Consider the following 23,635-nt stretch of genomic DNA (forward strand, 5'->3'; position numbering starts at 1 on the left):
TAGGTTTCCTGGAACCTCCGTTCTGAGACTTCTGTCCTCCTCGGTGAGTGCAGTCTAAAATAGGCAGCTTGTTTTTTTTCTGCATCCCCTATAGCAGGGGTCGGCAACCCAAAATGTTGAAAGAGCCATATTGGACCAAAAACACAAAAAACAAATATGTCTGGAGCCGCAAAAAATGAAAAGTCTTGTATCAGCCTTAGAACACATGCTGCATGTATCTATATTAGCTATAACTGGGGAAAGATTTTTTTTTTCATTATGCACTTCGAGAAAAAAGTCAAAATGACGAGAAAAAAGTCGAAATGTCGAGATTAATGTTGAAGTACAATCTCGATAAAAAAGGCGAAATGTTGAGAAAAAAAGTCAAAATGTTGAGAAAATAGTCAAAATGTCGAGAAAAAAGTCAAAATGTCGAGATTAAAAAGGACAGGGAAAAAGGAAGAAAAAAAAAGAAAAAAAGGAAAAAAGAGAAAAAAGAAAAAAGAGAAAAAAAGAAGAAAAAAAGAAGAAAAAAAAGAAGAAAAAAAAAGGCCAAACATTTTTGAAAAAGCTCCAGGGAGCCACTAGGGCGGCGCTACGGGTTGCCGACCCCTGCCCTATAGTAACTTTGATACCATCATCCACTAATATTGTGGGTGAAGGCATCCACCTCTATTTCCACACGTTTGAACCTCTGATTTTCACGTTGTTCCCTCCTTCAGATATGTGTAACAAGCCTGTTTGTCGCACACAAATATCTTGTTTATCAGGATGTTTTTTTTTCCAATAAAGTAAAGATTGATTAACCGACAGAATCAAAATATGCATGTAGGCTGTATATCCCTTTTATAAGCCACTTCTGAATAGTCAAAGCTTCAAATGCAGTCACACAATTGGCTACTAATTATTTCTCCGGCATAGGTGTGTTATTCAATTCAGCACAAAAGAGCCCACATGGGGCTCAGAGTTGAAGGTTTGATTTAGACTGAGGTGCTATGAGGCCGGTGACAATGAACTGAATGTCAGAGGTGCCAAAACCGTTCCCCTGATTGTGAACGTGTGTGTGTGTGTGTGTATGTGTGTTTGGGGGGGCAGTATCGACGAGCACTGGCTTGATTTTATCAACGGTAGTAATAACCGGCTGTGAAGGAATAGTAATAGGTGTTAAGTCATTAATGTGCATGGAACATCAGCTTTAAATACACTGACCATCACGAGAAGGATGTGAAGACAAAAACAACATGAAGACAGTTCACTCTACCTTGATGTCTGCAGAGATGCTGATTTCTGGGGGTGTCAGGGTAATGGATGGACACTGATCGGGGCCTTCACTCATGCTGATCCAAGTACGTGCCAACAGGGCCTGAGCACACTCCTTCTGGATGGTACATCTGGACAGAAAGGGAAAATATTGAAGTCATATCGGACCATTTCCTCATCCCATCCTTGTTATTTTGCTTAGAGACCATTGAAAAGAAATGTGGTGTCATATCTGGAGGTTTCATGTAGAGTTCATGAGCATTTCCCCATTACCTCAAGCTTCCATGTGCAATATTCAAGTTACCAGTTCCATGCCAGATCTAGTTCTGTGTATACATATCCCGTCTTCAGTATCTATTATACAAATGACAATAAACGCTATTCTATTCTACCTCCTCATTCACCTGCACAAAAAGTCCCATATACAATTATCATACATAGAAAGGACAGAGTAATGGACACAGCGAGTAAGCAAGACCAGTTTTCCACCGTTCTAAATGTGCGCATGCACGTCAACATTTGATACTTTCTGAGGAGAGCATAAACGTTTCAGTTTCTGTTTCTGTTTCTGTTTCATCCCAGGACTTGACGAATTCTCACCGTTGGGTTTTCACGGTCTGCTTCCTGCAGATTTATGAGGTGCTCTGGTCTCCTAATGTCACATTCACACCTCGGCTGTCAGTTTTCCTGGCTCGACACAGGAGACTACTTGACTCCAGGTCACACACATTGCTATGGTAACCCATCTTACCGATGCCAACATCAGGGGGTACTTACAGAAATCGGAATAACAAAACTACCAGTCTGATTCTTAATTTGTGTGGACCAACAGTGAAGACATAAATGTGAATGTTTGTGTCCTGGGACACACACAAAGCACAGAGTGTGAATTCATGTCAATTTGTAAGTATAATGAATGTTGAGAACATAGGGATTGTAAAAGGGCATTCAACAAACGTGGTGGCTTCACATTCTGGCTTCTGCTTCATTAATGAACTTCACTGTTGGCTCAGACTCAGTTTTTCTGCAGCGCTGACTGGGAGGACAAAGTGACCTCAGAGCGAGGAGGAGCCAAAGAGGCCCTATTTAGCAACGTCCTTACACCCCACAAATGTGTTTGGCACATCCCATTCTCCCCTCACACTTAAACAGTTGTTTTAAAATAAAGTGTGCAGCCCTGTGCCTGCGTGCCTGTGAGGGTGAGTATTTGTGTTTGTAAAAAGGACGTCTGCATTCATAATCCCACTGACATTTAAGGACCCAGATGAGCCATGAGGTCAGCTACTGAGCCAAAAATAGAAAAGACTGCTCTGTAAGCTTGAAAATTATCCCAAACACTAACAAACTCATAAACTCTGAACATGCTCTCCACAGTCTGATAGCCAATGTTTTTGTAGCTTTTGCTTTTATTTCCATTCTAACAGTTGTTGCTTGAGTGTGACTGAGAACAAACAGGCCCGGAAGTCATATGTAACACAACTTACTGTAACTCAGTTACCACAAGCTACTTATTTTAGCTAAGCACGTTCACCTGTGATTCTAACTTTAACATCGATTCTGATTCGATCTGACCTTGTTTCAGATGTCACTGCCAAACAACATCTGAGACCACGACTGCCAGAGCCAAGATGACAACAGTTAGAGTTCTGGCAAAGCTCTGCCATACTTACTACACCCATCCGCCAGCCCATCCCAGCCTCATCCCAGCCTCATCCCAGCCTCATCCCAGCCTCATCTCAGCCTCATCCCAGCCTCATCCCAGCCTCATCTCAGCCTCATCCCAGCCTCATCCCAGCCTCATCTCAGCCTTATCCCAGCCTCATCCCAGCCCTATCCCAGCCTCATCCCAGCCTCATCTCAGCCTCATCCCAGCCTCATCTCAGCCTCATCCCAGCCTCATCCCAGCCTCATCTCATCCTCATCCCAGCCTCATCTCATCCTCATCCCAGCCTCATCCCAGCCTCATCCCAGCCTCATCCCAGCCTCATCTCATCCTCATCCCAGCCTCATCTCATCCTCATCCCAGCCTCATCCCAGCCTCATCCCAGCCTCATCCCAGCCTCATCCCAGCCTCATCCCAGCCTCATCCCAACCTCATCCCAGCCTCATCCCAGCCTCATCCCAGCCTCATCCCAGCCTCATCCCAGGTATGTGGTTCAGGCAGAAAAACCCACAGGAGCAGCAGCTGGACCCACCACCAGACCCAGACCCTTGCAGGTGAGCCATGGATGCTGCAGGGGCGGAGGGGGCTTGCAAGGAGCAGGTAGCAAAAGCGGTGATCAGTTTGGCCAGGTGGTGCTGGCATTGCCAGTGGAGATTTACCCACTTTTGGAGCCTGCTCCTAGTGGTCAGTCGAGGAACTTAATTTTTTTTCTACTTGAGCGTTGATGTCAAGGTTAACAAGGAGCACACAAGCATGGGGAGAACATGCATACACCACACAGACAAAAGCCCCACCTCAAATTCAAAGCAGTAGTTTTTTAGATGTCAGGCAAAAAATAAAAATAAAAACCTACGTAATTACGAGAAAAAATCTCCTATTTATGTAAGAACCTGGGGTTACCTGTTAAAATGAGAAACTGAAACGTCTGTCTGCACTAATATAACCCCTTGGTCTACATAGCACTTTACAACATGCTTCTCATTCAGCCGTTCAAATTAACACCACCACTTCTTATTAATTACAGTATTATATAATAGAAAGCCTGTAGACCTTTGGGTAAGCTATATGATTATTAGTTTGGGTGGGGTCTTGTTTTATTTGATCTCTTTGTCTCGCCTGTGAGGCTTTGACAGTGAAGCTCTCTGCTCCACAGGATAAGATATTCTAGCTCAATGTAATAGAGGATTGCAGGAGATGGGTACAGTTTGTACTTCTCAATTGTCCATCACAGAGCTGACACAGAGCAACAGGCGATCTCACTTTCTCACCTAGAGGCTATTCTGAATCACCAATAAAGCTAATATAGCCCCTTTTTTTTCGGACCTGTGGGAGAAAATCTGAAGAAAACCCAAACGGACATTGTGGGAACATCCAAACTCCACACAGAAAGACGTCAGCAGCAAACCAAGAGGTTCTGACCCAGAGCCTTCTTACTGTGAAAGCCCAAACCACTGTGCAACCCCCCCTTTTTTTCAGTCCGGAAAAAATACATTTGGTTCATTAAGTAGAATGGCGATTTCATCTTTTGTATCTGGTGTTACTCAATAACACACAAGGCAATTCAGACTTTAATATTTTACTTTTTCATTTTCAAATTCTTTAAAAAAAAGCATTTATAAATTGCTCACTTATTCAAACAACTATTTGATCAAAAAACACACTGAAGATAAATTCAATAACATTACAGTGTTCTTCTTCACTAACACCCACCATAAAAATAGCTTTTCACAGATTTACACACATGCACTCTTCCCTTTCCTCATAGCACTCTGCTGAATGTAAAAGCTTTTCAAACAGCTCCTTAAAATAAACAGAGTCAACATTTACAGCTAAAGTATGACCTGTGAAAATTCATCACCTTCTAAGTGTCTGATGAGGCGGGAAGTCAGTGAGACTGTTAACCACCAGCAGAACATATGAGCTTCTGAAGTGCTCGCACTGACACATACACTCACAAAATCACTGCGAGATAAGCACACGCAGATAAGTATGACAATTTGTGAATAGCTAAGATGGCATGTCATGCATAATTTGATTCAAATAAAGATATTTAAGTGCTTTCTTGTGACATGTGGGAGATTAAACCAGCGCCAGCATGAAAATAGTGATCAAGGGCTGAGTTTTATCTCAACCAGAAAAACTTGCTCCCTCTTTCTGACAACAATGCGGCCTCCGACGTGCAGGCAGACACGCTTTCATGCTAACTCTACATCCAGACATCCTGAAAGACGTCAGAAACATGCATAAAATCAAAACAGCTGCCCACAGAGACAGTAGTGGCTTCACAGATTGTGAGATTTAGTGGTCTTTTTTTTTCTGTCCACAGTGTCTGTAGTTGTATTAGACAACGAAGTGATGGAGGCGACCATCCACCCCCACACTCCAACCCCACTGATCCCCCTGAAGCCACAGCTACAGCCCAGTGACCGGCAGGACCGGTCAAACATGGCATCAAAGACACACACACACTCATGACATCAGCTCACTGGCCTCCAAGAGTCGGAGAGCGACACACACTCACGCTGACACTTGCACACAGGCTTACACACTTTGACATTTCCTTGTAAAAAGAACCAGTGTGCACTCTCTCTCCCACCAACATCATCACAATCAACGCTCCTTTGTAGAGGGATGGAGAGGAGGACAAGGGCGCTGGGGGAGGAGAAGACAAGAACCAGGGAGACAGAGAGGCAGGCCGAGAGGCGGGTGGCTGAGTTCTCAAAGATGCAGGAAAATACGAGGTTAAGATGAGGGAAAAAAAGGAAGCTGGAGACAGGCAGAATCACAAGGATAAAAACAATAAAATATGTGGTGAAGTGAGAAAAGGACTTGGATAAAGAGACCACAGATAGAGAAATAGGCGAAGAGACAGGGAGATGACAGTGAGGCCGTCTGGCCACATACACACAAACACTCATCTGTTCCACTCCTGCAGCTTTGAATGGCCTCTGGAAATGCCCGAGCCTCCAGAGCAGCTCATCACAAAATTCACTATCTCGTCAGATCTGCTTTAATCACCAAGCAACCAACCAGCTCACATGCTGTAACACACAGACAAACAAACACGGCTCGGCAGCACACACATTATCCCCAAAAGCCAGTGAACACAGGGCCAGAGAGCCAGTCCAGACAGAGCCACATTAATCACAGTGTACTCTCATTCGCTCACAGCTACACTTCAGCCAAGTCACTCCTCGCTGGGTGCTCCCGGCATGTCACTCCCATCCCAAGCTGCCAGGGAGCCCAGGGAACTGAGGGAGTGCTCCAAACAATGATGTTGCTCCATAGTCTGAAGCTGAATGAAAGGCAAATCAATTCTCATCCACCAAAAAAAAACCTTTCCAAACCAATAAAAAAGAGAAAGAAGACCTTATTACTGCCAAGACTCAATCAGCCAGGCAACATCCTGAAACTGAGAATGACTATGTTGAAAACCAGGAAAACAGCCTCAGTGGTTTCACTGAGTCACTAACTTTAGTGAAGCAAACCAACATGTATTTGATTGTACCGTCAATTGTCTTTTATATTGCATCAAAGTATCTTTAAATCCAGTCCGTCATTTATATGAATAGATGTATCTGCACTAGGGCTGGGCGATTTTGGACAAAAATAAAATCCAGATTTTTTTCTCTGAAAACCTGATTTTCGATTTCGATTCTTCGAATATTTTATCTTCATTTTTAAAGAAAAATAGCAAACACATTTCCCTATTGGGAATGAAGTGCAATTGAAAGATACTGTAAATCCTCCTTGAGTTTAGTAAAGTGACAACATTTACAATTTTCTTGACCAAACAAAGATGACTAGAAGCTCTGTCTGTAAAAAGCTGCAAAAAAGCTGCAAAAAAGGAAAATCGATTCTCCGATTTTCCTTTTTTTAACATCGATTGTGATTAGTAAATCCGATTTAGATTTAAAATCGATTAATCGCACAGCCCTAATCTGCACCCAGGCTTCACAGACGATGGTAGAGGAAGCGAGCATTTCCCCGCATGCCCATGCTTTTAGATTACGTCAAAAAGCATGTGGCATGAACGTGACACCAAAGCATATAATAATTTGATTTAATTATGCTTCACTGGATGTGGATGTGGGTCAATGACAAGTCAGAGGAGGGCTTTTAAAGCAAAGGGCTTAACCGGAGAGAGTGTTTCGTACCTGTTCTCCAGAGTGCACCAACCGCAGTGAGGGTCACCTGCTCCCAAACAGGCACTGCAGCTCTTCCACTGGTCACACTGGGCCACTTTCACTCTCAGCATCTGTGTACCACGGGCCAAAAAACATGAGAAAAAAGGAAACACAAGCAAAACGATTTGTTAAAGAAGTCAAGGCGAGTGGTTATTTTCAAGATGCGTGTGGGGTCGCAAGAGAACTGCTGTCAAAGAAAATTACTCGGTAACAAATCTGATGATTAAACAGCATGTTAGCAAGCCCAAAATCTACTGGTTCCAGCCACTCTGTTTTTCTGTGTCAGATTTGGAAAGCAGGGCAGCCATGGCCAGCAATTAAATTATGTCACCTTGGCCTCTGAGAAAACAAAATATTTCCACCCTGAAACAATCAATTAATCTAAAATTAGCCAATACACTGGTCAACGGGATCAACCTTACACAAAACACCTTCAGCAGTCAATTCACAATTATTATGCCTAATTATACATTGTGTAGTTGGACTTTAAGATTATATAATTACTGAAAAGTATTTATCAATTCATAATCTCTCTCACTCTGTCATTATATACCATAATAATGCTTACGGATTTCCACCGTAAAGGTTAAAGTATAACAGTTGACAGACGTAGCTGCAGCACAGATATCTGCCTCTAGCGACATGTAGCATATTATATATACAATTTCTCAATACATGCTGCTCTTATCACTCATCTAATATAAATATTTTGGTATTTCAGAGGCAGCAAACACTTGCTGTGGACAATAAGTGATGTGGAGATGTTTCTTTTAGGGGAATTAACAACATGGGAGCATTCCCCTCTGCTTCTAGATAATCGGCCTGCATGCATGTGCGTTTCAGGACTAGAAGCGGGATGAATTTTGATTATACTTAGATTCAATGATGGGAAGTACAACTGGCAAAGTTAGTAAACCAGTGTTACTGAATCTATAGTAATTGACAGAGGCTATTGTTGAATCAATGTCAACCTACAAAAAAAAACTAGTTTTAATTGTTTTATTTGTATTTAAAGGAAGGTTTCGTGAAGTACATATGAGCAGTTAGTGTCTGCAACAGACAGATGTTGCATGGCTCTCAGAGTCAGAGGGAGGAATCGTACCAGCTGCTCAGACTGAGGAACTTTCACTTTTGCTCCTGGTTGTACTTTACCAGGAGCACTTTGGCACTACATGTTGAGAACATTGCCATCATGATCGTGTTATCAAAACAGACCATGTCATGCGGACGCAATGTTAAATACCAGAATACAATTTGCTCAAAGCACAATGATGAATTATAAAATGTGACTTGTTTTAGATTTGACTATGGTAAGCAGCTGTAGCTGCTTCATGAGCAACTAGTCGGCGTAGCCGTTCACCGCCCTCACTGCACCCACCCCTCATAAGTACCCAACAAAACCAACATTTAAAAAGAAAAACAAAGACAGAGAAAGAAAAGTCCCTTTAATGGTAGCAGCTTAACACTTTAAAGTTATGGGTAGTGGCTTATGTGGCCCAGCAAACTTAGCAATAGTTTTCCATGAAAAGCCTAAAAATAAATGTATCTTATCAGCATGCATATCAAACATTACCTCTGAGGCAAGAAGCGCAGCGATTTAATCACTGAACATTCAAGTAACAATCAGGTGCATTTGTTCAGTAAGACACAAGTGCTGGAGGTTCAACCACATGTCACGAGTACCACCGTTATGAAATCAGTTGGTTTTGAAATGCAGCCTTGAAAGCTGCAGAGGCTCTGAGCTTTACCGCAAATGTGAGTGTGCTTTGCTAAATGGATGAGGAGAGGACCTGCTGGATGTCAGCAAATGTGTCTGATTGTGGCTCTTGTGGTTCATCTTTGGGATGATAAACAAATTAGAGCGGAGAGGCAACAAACAACGAGCAAGAGAGACTATGCCTGCAGCTGTACACTTACATGGTGAGACGTCATGACATAGAGGAAGTTGCTGTCGCTGGGGTCGAAGGACATCATGTGGTGGACTGCTTCGCCGGACGGTAGCTTCAGCGTCCACTGGTTGGCCAAAGCCATGTTCGCCAGGGTCAGCTGTGAACAAGAAGGGACACACGTTGGAAAATAGTGCAGAGAAATACATGACTTGGAGCACTGTAACTGAAAGTTTAACTTTCATTTTTTTAACACTTTTATTTTGAAGTCTCATTTCTTGGGGGGAATTCTGGTCAGGCTGCGCCCCTGAATTCAAGAGTTACATTTAAACTGTGCATACATTTGAAAGTAATTTAAACCGGAAACCCAGAGAGCGCTGAAGACTATCCCCTCTGTCAATGCATGCAACACATCGAGACATCGAGGGTCCATTCTTTGGAATGCTACTGATCCTTGGCTAAAAACATCACCATCTCTGCTAGCTTTCAAAACAAACTACAAAAAAATGCTTTTGCAGTAGAATAATGTAAGGTCACTCAATCATATTAAGTTCAATAAGAGGTTATTATTATATGTATTGTAATAATCTGTACTGTGTGTATGTACTGGTATATTTGCATCTAAACATGTGAATCTACAACTGGTATTTTGATGTGTGTTCTTTTGGGAGAAGTTCTCGATAAGCCTTCTGGCTTCCAACTTCTCCTGCACAATATTAACATGTATGTATCTTTTTGTTTTTAACTTGTATGTGCGAATAAATAAAACAAAAAACAAAAAAAAAACCAAACTGTTTGTTTTAGTCTCTCTGTTTCAGTCTGGTAAAACGTCTCCATGTGCCCTGCGTCTTATTTATGCTTTAATGCCTGTAAGCTGTTAAGAAGTTTGCCTGTGCTTTAACATAATTATAAAAACGAAAACTTCAACTTGTAAACTCCTTGTTTCACATTCATACAGAAGTTATTGAGAATGGTTTGATATATTTTGTTTCTGATGATCAAGCAGCTCAGGGCAAATGCTGGGCCTGATCTCGTCACCATTCTTGGATTTGGTGACCAACTCAAGCCTGAAACTTTCCCATCACGAGATCTGATTGGAGACATCCTGTAATGAGCACGTATTTTGTGTGAAATACTCAGCACTTGGGACGTTTTAGTAGTTTAGAGTTCTGTTTTCTGTGGCAAAAGGGTGAGCATTGAATTTCTAGGACTTCTATACTTCGTAGTCATACAGATTTATGAGTAGCAGCGACCACACAGGATACAAAAACAGAGTTTTTGGAACTGTTTGTGGATTTATGAAGGGGTCTTCATAAAGATAATGTTAACGTGGGTCTGTTGAAGCCTCCTGCTGGTTGTTAAATCAACCTTAATTACTCAGTGGGAGACTCATTTAAAGGCCAACTATATCAGCAACATCGTTAATCTGAGCTGCACAAGAGAATTAAAAAAAACTTTAGCCACGGATGTATAAACAATCGCTGCAAGCTTTAGTAAACTGAGTTCCTATCTTTTATTTCTGAATAATTTTTCACGTTCCATCCTCCCAAACATGATTTAGGAGGTCCTTTGTTCAAGCACTGTGCCTAATCTTGCTCTGCCAAGCAATGATTTATCTACGCTGTGGCTTTCCTCCAGCCCACGATAATAAAACAGTGACATGTTCACACGTACGCACACGCATATGCATGCACAGACACACAACACGCTCTGTCGGAGAAACAAACTGTGCTGAGTGAGACTTCCTGTCACGCAGACAGTGAAAGCTCTTATTTCTGCAATTTGTCGGGTCTCTCCTCAATGGAGACATCCTGCCATCCCGAGGAACTGGCAAACTGACCGGCATCTGGTGACAAGCAGAGGCTGTGTCACTTCTCTATCCGTCGGACACACAAGCTGCTGTCACGTGCACACACACACAGATGACAAATCCATCACCAGCCACTGAGACATGCTGGTTAATGTTAAACCAGAGCAGACAGAAGCTTAGTAAACCTGAGATTAAAGCGATTATCTCAGCCTCCAAATATCACTGTTGTTTTTTTAACGCCACCCACCAATCAGCACGCACACACACCAGAGATAGTAAGCAGCTGCGGTGTGTCTCCACTCCGTGCCCCGATGACTAGAAACGCACACACAGCCTGACACTGTGAGAGCAAGTAAAACTGCAGCCCACACACCTGGAGAGGGAGAAGAATAGGAAAAGAGAGGAGTACTGAGGTGAGCAGTGGCACAAAGCACCACCCGGTCAGCCAACAAAACACCTGCTGCACTGGCAGGTCGCTCTGACTCCATTCTCTGTCTGTCTTCATGCAGATGAAAGGCCCTATTCAACCAAGGAGAGCTCAGCTGCTGGGAGATCATTTTCTCTATGTGTGTGTGTGTGTGTGTCTGTACCTGGGTGTAAAAGAAAGAGAATAAAGATGGATGGAGGTGGGGCAGCAGAGAAAGAGCAAGCAGGAGAAACACATGAAATCCAAGGTTTTTAGTATTTGAGGTGAAGTAAAGGAGGAGCCAAAGAGAGGGGACAGTGGAGCGATGACGTGAGGGACGGAAGGAGAAAAACTGGGAAAGAAATGAGAGAGATGAAGGTGGATGCTGCCAGACGTGAAAATGGAAGTCAGCTGTAATAGGGAGGGAGAGACTTCATTAAAAGAATGCATGTAATTACAAATTACTTCACTGAGGGCCCTCTCGAAGACAGTAAAAGAAGCCTAACTTAATCTCGACCAGTGTTCCCCTGTGTTTAGTCTGAGCCAAACTCACAGTCAGAATCACATTACGCACACTCACAGCACCATTAACCTCTGTAACAGCTCTATCCTCGGGGCGCACACACACATATCCCGTTGCTACCACAAACACCCACAGATACACAGACAAACAATGAAAGGAACATACAGCTAAAAAGCACAAACCATGTTGTTGCTCAAGGTCACAGGAATACTACACTCCCCATGTAAAAAGGCTGACACGCACACTCACAAACGTACACATACAGCACATAATCACAGGGTAGGCATTCATCTGAGTAAACACGTGGAATCACTAAACAACTTGCACTGGCCTGCAGACGAAGTCCAACACCTAGAAACACAGACAAACCTGCAATCAGGCAAACAGAGACACACACACACTCACACACACACACTAGGGCTGTTCGATTTTGCCCAAAAATAAAATCTCGATTTTTTTCTCTCAAAATCCGATTTTCGATTACGATTATTTTGTGAATTGACAAAAGGCAAATAAATGATTTCAAATATGCTGTTTTTTTATTGAACATTTGCCCCAAAATGAATGAATAAAGTGCAAAACTCTGTAAAATAAGTTGAAAAAAGGTTTTAAAAAATATAATAAAATATAAAGTTTTATCTCTGAAAAAAAAAATCAGCAAATCAGCACTTGCAAACATACAGTAAGTTATATTTCCAATTAAAAAAAAAAAAAAAAAAAAAGTGAAAAATCGATTTTACGAGTTTCACGTTTTAACATCGTTCTAATTACATAATCGCGATTACGATTTAAAATCGATTAATCGAACAGCCCTAACACACACACACACACACACACACACACACACACACACACACACACACACACACACACACACACACACACACTGCTGCTTGCACCATCCCAACCAATGTGGTGCATCTGGTATACGGTAAACGATCCAAAAAACAATTACTGCATGCTCAGCTGGGGCCAAAGCGATGCCTTCATCTGGAGCAGGGAAACAAGGAGCTCTTTTAGTGGGCCCTGAAACCCCAGAACTGCATCATTTTAATGTTGTAAAATGTGCCAGGCTAACACGAAACAAAAGGGTAAGAGTGCTTTCAGAGTCAGCTGGTGTTGTTTCCAGAAATGGCTGAAGAGCTCTTTGCGCTCGCAGGGAGCTCGGTCAGGGGTAACCAGGAATCCAGCTGAGACAAGAATTAAGGAATGCCATTAATTGGACAGGAACAGTTTTCACAAGCCGGACTGCCTGCAGATGTTTGAGAGTTGAAGCTGCGGACCAACACATGGCGGGACTGAGTCATACAAGACTTGTTAAACAAATTTCTGTTGATCTCTCTGACAATAACCAGGTCTGGGGAACATTAAAGGACATGATTAGGGCAACTTAGGTCCAGGATGGGCCAGGGGTAAACAGAGGTGGGGGGGTTCAGCGGTGACGGGGCTTAGAAGCTACAAGATAAAAGCCCACATTCCTGCTTGTTCTCAGGCTGCTCTAAGTGGTTCGTCACACACCTACCGTATGTTTGCTTTATTGACAGTCTCAGCAGCCACATCTGAACAGCTGCATGTAAATCGTTGTTTCCAAGCTTCAGGGCTGGATCCCTTCGAAGGTATTAACTCCATTTAGGCTGGCCCGCAGCAATCCTATGATCTGGGGTTGTACCAGCTCACTGGATAAGTACTGAAACAGAAACACCTATGTCCCGTCACCATGTGTCTTACCTTACGAAGTCGTCCATTGTTGGTTCCCAGAAAAACCACCGTGTGGTTGTGCACGTTGTCCACAGAGACTGACGTAAGGCCTGGGTATTCAAAAATAGGAACGGCCATCAGAGGCCTCCGTAGAGCCAGAGGATGCTGCAGGTGTGCCGCGCCGCAGTCCAGCTGCTCGGGCTGCAGCTGCAACACAGGCAAAAATGAGACAGAGAGATCAATCCCCATCAGCTTTCATACAGACTGGAAGCAAGAAGAGCGCAAAGCACAAAAGGAGCACCATGTGATTAAAGTATTGGGGAAAACAAGCTCCTCGCGATAGACGCTATCACTCTGGAGCTGCTCATTCTTCTAAATTAGTTTTTAGACATGTCAGGGAATACTTGAAAAGGGCTTACAAGGGTCTTCAACACTCATAAGACTTTGCTTTTGTCAAATCCTCAGTGAGCGACGATAAAACATTAGTGCCATGCTTGGATGAACACCAGGATCTATTGGGAATTCTCTGAATATTTTAGAGCATGCACAAGCAAAAGAAAGAGAGAGAGAGAGAGAGAGAGAGAGAGAGAGAGACAGAGAGAGAGAGAGAGAGAGAGAGAAAGAGAAAGAATTAAGCACAGTGGATATTTGTAGAGTCGTTTCCCACGAGCCCTTCTACTCTTGGCCTCGTCTATCTTATCATAAATTGCGTGTGACTTTCCCTCAGTGCTGGCCTTCAAACTGTCATCTACAAAAAGGATCACGTGTCCACGGCCACTAAATGCAAAGCTACGGCGACAAACTTTTCCCTTTGAGTTGTAGTGTAAGTAGGTTGTTTTACAGCCAGAAAGAAAATACAATCTCCACTGCATCTCTTTGAGCTGAGAAGCTGTTTGTTTCAGGAGGAGCCATCAGCCTAAAAGATGGAGAGGAGTGGCCCCGGGGCCACAGACAACAAGGCGGTGCCAGCGAGAAGGGTTCCCCTCTGACCTGACAGCACCGGCGTCAACTCAACTCAGTCAGAACCGCCGCTGTGAAAAGCTGGAATTTCACCGCATGTCTGTCTTTATCAGACAGCTTCCATGAAGAGAGGAAATATAGTGTGCAATGTTTAAGTTTCCTTAAGGGCAAATATTTAGGCTGGTATGCGAGTGGAAAATACGAGATAATATCTGACCACGTGTTTGCAACAAAGCAGCTATTTGTCCTTTATCATTGTGCCAGATTTGTGACTGGGTTATAGTTAGCAGCACAAACTCAATAAGAAATATTTGTAGGTTGACGGACAAACATTGAAACTGTTAACCCCATCCCGTCCTTGTATCAGCAAGGACGAGGGGTGATGGACGTGAGAGGAGTCTCAACATTCCCACAACCTTCTAAGTGGCTTTGCAGTATCGTTCCAGCTCTAATGACCTTCAGTCCTACATGAGAGATCGTCTCTGAGTTGTGAGCCTCGGGGCAAGGGAGGGTAACTTTTTTTGTGGGCATGAATGGAAACTGTGAGAGATACAGCAGCCATTATTGCAGCCTGAGCAACTGTAGTGGCCTTTTGGTTTCATAAACAAGAAGAGTGGCCAAGTATGTTTGGGCATACCAGGAGTTTAAAAAAAGACCTCTTACATTGCTGTCATCTCAAGACAAAAATGATCCATTTCTGAATCCAGACACACTTTTAAACCAATGGAGGGATATTAAGAAATCAAGATTGAGAAATAAAGTGCTGAAGCTGTTGATGATGGTTTAATAATAATCATTTTGTGAACATTTTAAAGCAAAGTTAATTAAATAATATGCATTTTTAAGCAATTTACATCATAAAATCTAAATATATTGTTATTACATATCAACATACTTATATCAACATTGAGTCATGGGAAAAGGGAAGTACACACTTGAATTTCTAGTTTTTAGGACATAATGAAAATCATCTGGTCCTGACTCTGAAATGAGGTAAATACAACCTCAGATGACCTATGACATGTGACATACAGTACTAAAGTATTGGGCACCCCAAGTCTTGTTGTTTGATCAAAGTTTTAATTACATCTATATTTATTTTCCAGTCTATTTGAGATGCAAACACTAATTACAGGAGCCTGACTCTCTTAAACCTGAATATAATGGGATCCTAATTAATATCATTACAAACATCTGTGTGGGAAAGTCTCCTTCAACTTCGCTTGTGGACTGATTTTGTTCTGAACATTGTGGGGTTTTATTTAGTATACAAATTATCTTCAGCTCAACTGATATTTATTTTTTTCTGGCCAGAACAGATTATTAAAAAGTGGCCAATTAATGGGCCTATGTTTAATATTGTTACTGTCATTTCTGATTGTATCTTGATAAGGAGACTGAAAAATAGATATGGATGGACGTTGATATGGGATTGTTGATAAAACAATCGTTGATAATCGTTGATAATCATTGATAATCGTTGATAAAACAAGACAATGGGTGTGTCAGTATTTATTTAACAAAAACTAACCCATATTATGCCCAAAACATCTTTATTAATCTTCCACAGATTTACATGTAGAAAAAAATGTCTTCTCTAAAATCATTGCTGATGTCTTTCCTCCTTGGTACTGTGTTAACACACACCTGATGTTTCAAGCCAGCAGGCTTCTAGAGATAATCCCACTCCCTCATGATCAATCAATAACTTGTAATCGATAGCAGCACCTGGGTGCAATTCCCCCCTTTTAATACCCATGGAAGCAACAGCCTTCTTAAGGCTGATTTATGGTTCCGCGTTACACCAACGCAGAGCCTACGGCATAGGGGACGCGGCGACGCGCACAGTACGCCGTAGGCTACGTGCGTCGATTTAACGCAGAACCATCATTCAGGCTTTACCGTCTGTGTTTGCATTTTGGCTTAGTTTTTGTTTAAAAAAATACTTGTGGAATGTCATTTTTTATTTCATATAAAACAACCATGTGGGTTTTTGTTATATGCTCTGATAAAAAGCTTCAAAAGCTTGGAAATGAGCGAGGGTGTACTTTTATTTTTTTGCGCTACAAATGCGTAAAAGGCAAATGCGCCCTTACTTACCACCAGGTTTCCTCTCAGTATGCAGATGGCCCCGGAGCCCTGGATGACACTGTCCAGCACCTGGATATCACTGCTGGGGGAGCTGGAGCAGTTCCTGCGGCCGTGCCGGATCTCCTCCTCGATGTCGCTGAACTTGAAGGCGCACAGAGCACTTTTTCTGTCCGCCTTAGAAAAAACTCCGAACAGGTAAGACTCCGGGCCGCTCCCGTCCTCCGCCTGGACCTCCGCCGGGAACACGGACAGCAGCCGGTTGAAGATGTTCCCGTTAAATCCGCACTGGAGAGGCATCTGGATGTAGGACTCCGTGAGTTTCCTGCTCTCCGGCCCGCTGGACTTCCTGGGGTTCTCGGTATCCAGACATATCCTGGCGAGGATGCTGTTGGGCTGGCTCTCCTTGTGGCCCATTTTCGCATCATTATTAAAGGCGATGTAGGAGTACGTCTTCTGGATGAAGGCGCGCACAAAGTTCAGCTTGTTTTTGGTCTTGACCTCTTGCTTGATCTTAAACACGTTATCCTCCGAGGGGTTGATGTCGTAGGTGAAGAGTCTGGATAAATCCTTGATGTTCAAGGAGCGGATGGCGATTTCTGGAGTGTTTTCAAAGCGCAGGTCCTCCTTGCTGTGGTTTTTGGGGAAAAACTGTGTTCCAGCCCCGGTGTAAGTGGCCCCGACCAGCAGCAGGGTGTTCCCCCCGTGGCTCTTGAACACCAGCCCCACGGTGGACGCGTTGGGGTGATTGGCGGCGATGTTGAGCATGCTGGGGAACACGGTCTTCTCGCCCTGAGGGGGGAACTCCACGGCTATCTCTGAAATATTCCCCATTTTCCTCAGCTCGCAGAAGCCCTGATACACGGACCCGCACACCACCACGACCCCTTGCTCCCGGTCCAGCTCCAGCAGCTTGTTGTAGTTGTCGGTGAGGGCTTTGGGGTGCTCGCAGGGCGCCTGGGGCAGCTGCGGCGCATGGCACAACAGGTTGTCCTCCACCGGCCCCGTCCTCTCCTCCACCTCCACGCTCAGCGTCCCGTTCAGCTGGAAAACCGTGTTGACGCTGGCCAGGTACACCTTTCCCGACACCGGGTCCACCGCGAAGTTATTGGTTGGGTTGAGAGAGAAGAAAGCCTGTTGGATGTGCAGCGCGCTCGCGCTCCGGCGCGTCTCCATGAAAGCCAGGACGCCGAGGAGCGAGAAAACAGCTGTCCCCATCGAAGGAGGCATTCTTCCTTCTGACCGGCTTCCGCGTCTTCTGTGCCGAGAGGTGCATTGAGCAAAGACAAAATTGGGGTGTTTGTTCCTATACCGCGACAATTGGAGAGGAAAGGCTTGTTTCCTGCTCAGCGCCAAAGCCCAGAATGACGCGATAAGCGAGTCGTGCTTCCTCTTCAAGGCTGGATTTACGGTTCCGCGTTACACCGTCGGCGTAGGGTACGCGGCGACACGCTCCGTACGGGGCGCGTCGCCGCGTACCTTACGCCGTCGGTTTAACGCAGAACCATAATTCAGGTTTAAGTCTGCCTCCTCTGCTTCTGTCCCACTCAGGGGCGAAAATCCCGTTTCATAGTTGGGGGGGACAATAAACAGTAACATTTTAGAGAATAAATCCAGGGGGGGACAAGGAATAAAAGTTTTAGCCTTCCTTTAATACAGCATTTTGACATTTTCATCTCTATCTCGCAAACAGGCAGAAGACCTTTCTTAGAGCAATACAAAACAATGGTATTAGGTGGAAGGTGGCAATAATACAGCACATCTGACACAATACACTGCAAAAACCCAAAATCTTAACAAGAATATTTGTCTTATTTCTAGTTAAAATGTCTCATTTTTAGTTAAAAAAAAATCTCATTACACTTAAAACAAGACTCATCACTGGAAAAAAACAACAATTTTCACCTGTTTCAAGTAGATTTTCACTTAAAATAAGTAGAAAAATCTGCCAGTGGAACAAGATTGTTTTGCTTATAAGATAAATCTTGTCGCACTGACAGATTTTTCTACTTATTTCAAGTGAAAATTTACTTGAAACGGGTGAAAATTGTCAAATAACAAGTTATTTTTCTGGTGATGACTCTTAAGTGTAATGAGATTTTACTGTTTATTATTATTTTCGATTTCGGTTTCGGCCACAAATTTTCATTTTGGTGCATCACTACTAAATACTACTGCATTGTTCCAAAATTATTAATTATGTCTCAAATTATTCTAGGGGGGGACAGCTTTACTAATGGGGGGGACTTGTCCCCTCTGTCCCCCCCGGGATTTTCGCCCCTGGTCCCACTCCGTCCGTCCGAGCAGCTCAGCAGCCTTTCTCATGAGACACACTGATCCACAATACCCCATACACACTTTTATCATCTTTAAACCACAGGCTATGGCCCCACTAGACACAAATAACTGGTTGAAGTGATTTTTTGTGATGCGTAATTTCTGGACATTGTCAAAAAAAGTGACTAAAACGTCAAAAAAATCAATATGTAGATAAGTACTACAAATAAACTGTAAATGCACGAGAAATTGGAAGTGTAATAGTCACGGGGGTGTCGTCTCATTAGTCCTGACGAATGGGAGCGCCTCCATATTTTGACATTCTGCAAGTCCCATGAGAAGGCTTTGTCTGGTGTAATTAATCACTGGTTTTCTCTTTCTTTTTGTTCATTTTAGTTAGTGTTATACACAAGTTAGGATTTGCCAACTAAGTAAGAATACATAATAATTAATGTCAAAAAAATCTCGTGGACCATTATGGCCATCTGTGACTCCTTTAAAGATGAACCACATCTGAGTCTCCACCCCGCCTGTTCGGTTCCGCTCATCTGGAGGTTAATGGTGGGTCACAGTACCACTTTCTGTGAGCTCCGGTCCTACGGTCTGCACATTAGTTCTGCAGATCCGGAGGGTTCCCTTTTGGGGCACATACGGTGTGGTAAGAGCCGTGAAAGTGCGACCAGATGGACAGATAAGCGCACCTTTCCGGGCTTTGACATTCACATCTGACACAGCTATAGTCATAAATATTCAAACTCAACACATGCGCAACCGCTCCCCAAATACACGAATATGTTCAGCAATCTCTGTCCTCTGGATGGAGTGTGGATGCAGCCTCGCATCTTTGAATAGAAATTAATGATTCTTTCACTGGGGACCAGGCAGTGTGTCAGTCGCTGCATAAATCAGCTCTGCAGGCGGGACCGTGAAGTGTTATCTCTGAACACATGCAATAATTAAAGTTGATGCTAAATCGGGTGGAATCGCATGAGCATATTTACTGTGGACTCCTCTGGGGATGAGCACCCTCTCTCCGGTCGCCACTTTCAGTTTTCAGTTGTGCAGACGAGTGCGCCACGCGCATTTTACCTTGACGCACGGCCATGCGCATCAGATGTGGGAGTGTGGAAAAGGAGTAAAGTGCTCTGACAAAGTGAGGCGTTACACAGAATAAAGTGATTCCCCCTGTGTTTATAATGAGGGCGTTAACCCTGGTGGTCCACTAACTTGCGGCATTAAAGGGTTTTGCATCCAGCTTGTTTCCTTCCTGATAAGATGTGACACCTATTGTTGTGCGGCTCTCTTTGTTTTATATCATATCATGCCTTAGAAGTCATCACAGACTTTCCCCACATGGGGTAATTACCAGGTAAAAGTTCCCCATCTAGTGGCTACATTACGAAACTGCAAGAGGACTTGCACTCACAAACGGTGACATTAACAAACATACAGAATAAAATGGTCCTATAGAAGAAATACAGGTGAAACACGACTTAGTTTGGAATGCAATTTATTTATTCCACACTTAAAAAAAGGACATCAGAAGGCACTGAAGTGGTTTAGCACGCAAGCCTTCATCATAGGTGTTACTGAAAAGACATGCAAGGCCAAAGGTCAGCTCATTCTCAACGTGCATGCTCGAAACCCTCACAGCAAAATAGATATTGATAAGTCAATACATCTACCATTCTAACTGCAAACCTATCCCCACAGGAGTCAAGTTAACTCCCCACAAGAAAAAAACAAATTATATTCATGGGTTTGATCACCCATGTCCTTGAGACAAGGACATGGGTGATCTTAACTTGAGTCACTGAGAGAAACTGCCTACAGAGTGGCAACCTTCAAAGTCTCAATCAAAGCTTTCAAGCCTGAGCTTGACCTATATGCTATCAGGTGCTGTGCTAAAGTGCAGCTGTACAGTTCAAATGATCAAGCTCACTGTTAGGAAGTTAACCTTTCAGCATGAAACATAGGGTGGACTACTCAGTGTGCCAAGTCATCTTGTAGTATCCTTGACGGGATTAGAATTACACGATGTGAAAGTCTTAGCGCAAAGCCAATGAATTGGACTCAATGTGTTCAAGTACAGAAACACAACAGAGGATCTGAAGCTCAGTTCATGTTCAGATTCTTCCCTTAAAAAGCTAAATCTCCCAACAAACACATCATTGACACTCTGGCAACATACATTCATGACATATTTGAAAAGAAACTATAGTTTGCAGGGCAACATTTACTTTGTGCCCTCTCCGTTGTGAGAGTTAGGCATCCCTGTTTTAACTTAAGTTTGGCACTGGGTGAATACGTCAGATAGCTTGTAGAAAAAAAAGGTCAACCATAGAGAGAATATGCATGGAGACGGTGTTAGTTGAGTGTAGTAGATTCGGGCAGTGAGCAGTTGTGCGGCAGTGGAGACGACTTGCACTGTAGATATGAAGTCGCATCATTGTTGATCTGAGACAGAGCGGTATGAGCACCAGAGGTCTCTTTTTAACATGACCACATCAAATATGGCAGGTGAGAAGCGATTATTCTGGCAAATTTAATTTTACTAGTCCAACAGCATTTCGTCATTGCTTTTAAAGTAAAACAGGTTTGTACGCAATTTTCTTAAAGACAACATGCAGCATTTTATACAAGTTCCCAATATGGCAAATGCTGAACAATACCCAGATGTTCTCTGTGTGTTTATGTGCCTAGTTTATGGTAAGCAGCATGTCATTACTTTCTTCCTCAAAAATCGTCACGTGTCATTGAAAATCTTTTTTTTTTTTTTTTTTTTTTAAGTTTTGATTTACTTGACAAAAGAGATACAGTAGTTAAAAGCAGGTGATATTTGCTAATAGAAATGCTAAGGAAGCACAACTGTTCTAGTCATCACAGCGTAAGTCATGGTCAGTCCTTCAAAAATGTTCAGTCTTCATCATAGTATGAAAGGAGAAACTCCCAGGAAGGTTTTCAGCCATGGCTCAAATCTACCAATCACAGATAAGTAAGAGTTCTCTTCCTAAAGACAATCAATCAGATTCTCCCATTTCCATGACTCAATGAGGCTAGACATCTGGGGTGATTTGCCAACCAATGTTCCTGACTAAACTCCCCTTTAGAGTGAGAGGAGCAGAATGCTACATGGTACTGAATAAAATAACATTGAAAATAAAATATTATTAGAAATAACATTATAATTGATAAAACTCTAAAGGTAAAAACAGTACAATGCTGCATCCTGTGAGGGATTACAGCACATTGGTTCATTCAAAAAATGTAAACAGTCTTTTCCTTCCTTAATGTAAGTGTTCTTAGCTTTATTCTGTTTCTTCCTCTTTATCTTGATTCCAGGCTGTGTCCGAATGTGCTTAGGGTGTACGGCCACACAGCCATCCTAATGTTATCACATTCTTCAAGCCTTCTGCAAGACTGAAGCAACAATTTTATCACCCGGCGTCAAAGCCTCATGTTCTGGCATCAATCTGGTCATCCTGGGGGCTGCAGAGCCCGGTGCGTGTATCCAGAAAGAGCATCCCAGTTTCTCCACAGGAAGGCCAGCAGGAGGGCAAGGAGAAGGGTGGAGAGAGAGCGCGAGCGTGTCTTCATCAGTGGGACCACACAGTTGGCCACAGTTGAGACGAAGACCAGAAGAACAGCCATAAGGGCCAGCAGCACATTGATAAGTTTTCCTAGGAGGGTCCGTGCTGTGGCATTTTCCAGCCCTTCCAACTGGACGACCTGCTGCTGCTGCTGCTGGAGCTCCATCTTAGAAATCCTTGTTTGACAAGCCTCCAACGCCTCCTGCAGAGAAGGGCATCCAGAAGGAAGAAGAGGTCAGCAAAAATCACCATCAAAGGATTCCACAAAACATTAGATCCGGTTCTTGCTGTAAACAAGCTACAGCCTTCGAAACTAAACTGCTCTAAAAGTGTCACTGAAAAATGATAAATATCTCTCAGAAATTATAATCAAAGTGTTGCCTTGAAGAGGTTCTTCTGCCCCGACTCAAGTACCAACTATGAGTGTACAGGTATATTTCATAGACTTCTATCACCCCCTGCTGGCAGAAATAAGAAATGCTACCAGTGGCAACTTGCCTTTAAAGTAGGTAAGTCAGGCATAGTCATGCAACACACACACAACCCATACCTTACAGAGGACAGGAAAGGGCAGGAGTAATATCCAGTGTTTACAAGGAAATGCTTAATGTTTTGGTCAAACAGAAGACCTGATGGACAGAACATTCCTTGGGCTGATCTTCCTGTTTACACAGTCAACATGCACACTGAGATAATGCCTGTGATTGTTGGCGGGTGTGTGTGCACCTCAGTTTAACTTCATTCTGATACAATGACGTCTAGTCTGGCTAGCCCGCATAAACGTACTACTTCAAACAGGATGCCAGAGACACAGTCCTTACCATTACAATAAGAAGGGGACGCTGTAGAGCTGAAGATCTAAGGTGGAACACCATGGTGATAATGATATAAAGTAAATTCATTTTGATAGATCATTTTCTAGTCTTATCATCATTGTAACTCAGCGTTAGTTAAGAATTTTTTTGGTCTTTGCAGGTGAGATAAGAGGTTGGAGAAATAGATGCATAGGGGAACATTTTGGTAACAACAAAAAAGACCTGTGGAGAACTTTAATATTTGGAATAAAATAAAATGAAAAAAATAATCATGGTAGTTTCAAAGTATTTCAATGGTAAATGTTTGATAGAAGTCTCTTTTATAAGACGATATGTTTTTAATCTTTCTATGCAAAACCGGTTCATGATCATGGTCAACACCTGAGCATGGGGGAAAGGGAGGAGCAGATATCTTTACTTTACTTTTCCCTAGTGATGCACCGAAATGAAAATTTGTGTCCGAAACCGAAACCAAAAATAATAATAAACACTT

General features: G+C 43.0%; 2 protein-coding genes across 9 annotated transcripts in view; both read right to left on the minus strand.

Annotated features, from left to right (window-relative positions):
* The window catches only part of plxnd1 (plexin D1), a 71,391-nt gene extending 53,575 nt beyond the window's left edge, over positions 1-17,816 (minus strand). The window contains exons 1-5 of the mRNA XM_061735861.1: positions 16,473-17,816; positions 13,443-13,619; positions 9,007-9,135; positions 7,060-7,160; positions 1,241-1,370 (exon numbers count right to left, since the gene is read on the minus strand). Coding sequence (XP_061591845.1) covers positions 1,241-1,370; positions 7,060-7,160; positions 9,007-9,135; positions 13,443-13,619; positions 16,473-17,690 — 1,755 coding nt within the window. The 5' untranslated portion in view covers positions 17,691-17,816. The remainder of the gene's footprint in view (positions 1-1,240; positions 1,371-7,059; positions 7,161-9,006; positions 9,136-13,442; positions 13,620-16,472) is intronic.
* A 3,461-nt stretch (positions 17,817-21,277) lies between these two features.
* tmcc1a (transmembrane and coiled-coil domain family 1a) overlaps positions 21,278-23,635 on the minus strand; it is a 55,917-nt gene continuing 53,559 nt past the window's right edge. For all 8 annotated transcript variants that reach the window (XM_061735869.1, XM_061735864.1, XM_061735866.1 and 5 more), the window contains one exon: positions 21,278-22,529. In XM_061735869.1, the coding sequence (XP_061591853.1) occupies positions 22,215-22,529 (315 nt within the window). In that variant the 3' untranslated portion in view covers positions 21,278-22,214. The remainder of the gene's footprint in view (positions 22,530-23,635) is intronic.

Source organism: Cololabis saira, chromosome 12 (genome assembly GCF_033807715.1).
Source record: "Cololabis saira isolate AMF1-May2022 chromosome 12, fColSai1.1, whole genome shotgun sequence".
NCBI lineage: Eukaryota > Metazoa > Chordata > Actinopteri > Beloniformes > Belonidae > Cololabis > Cololabis saira.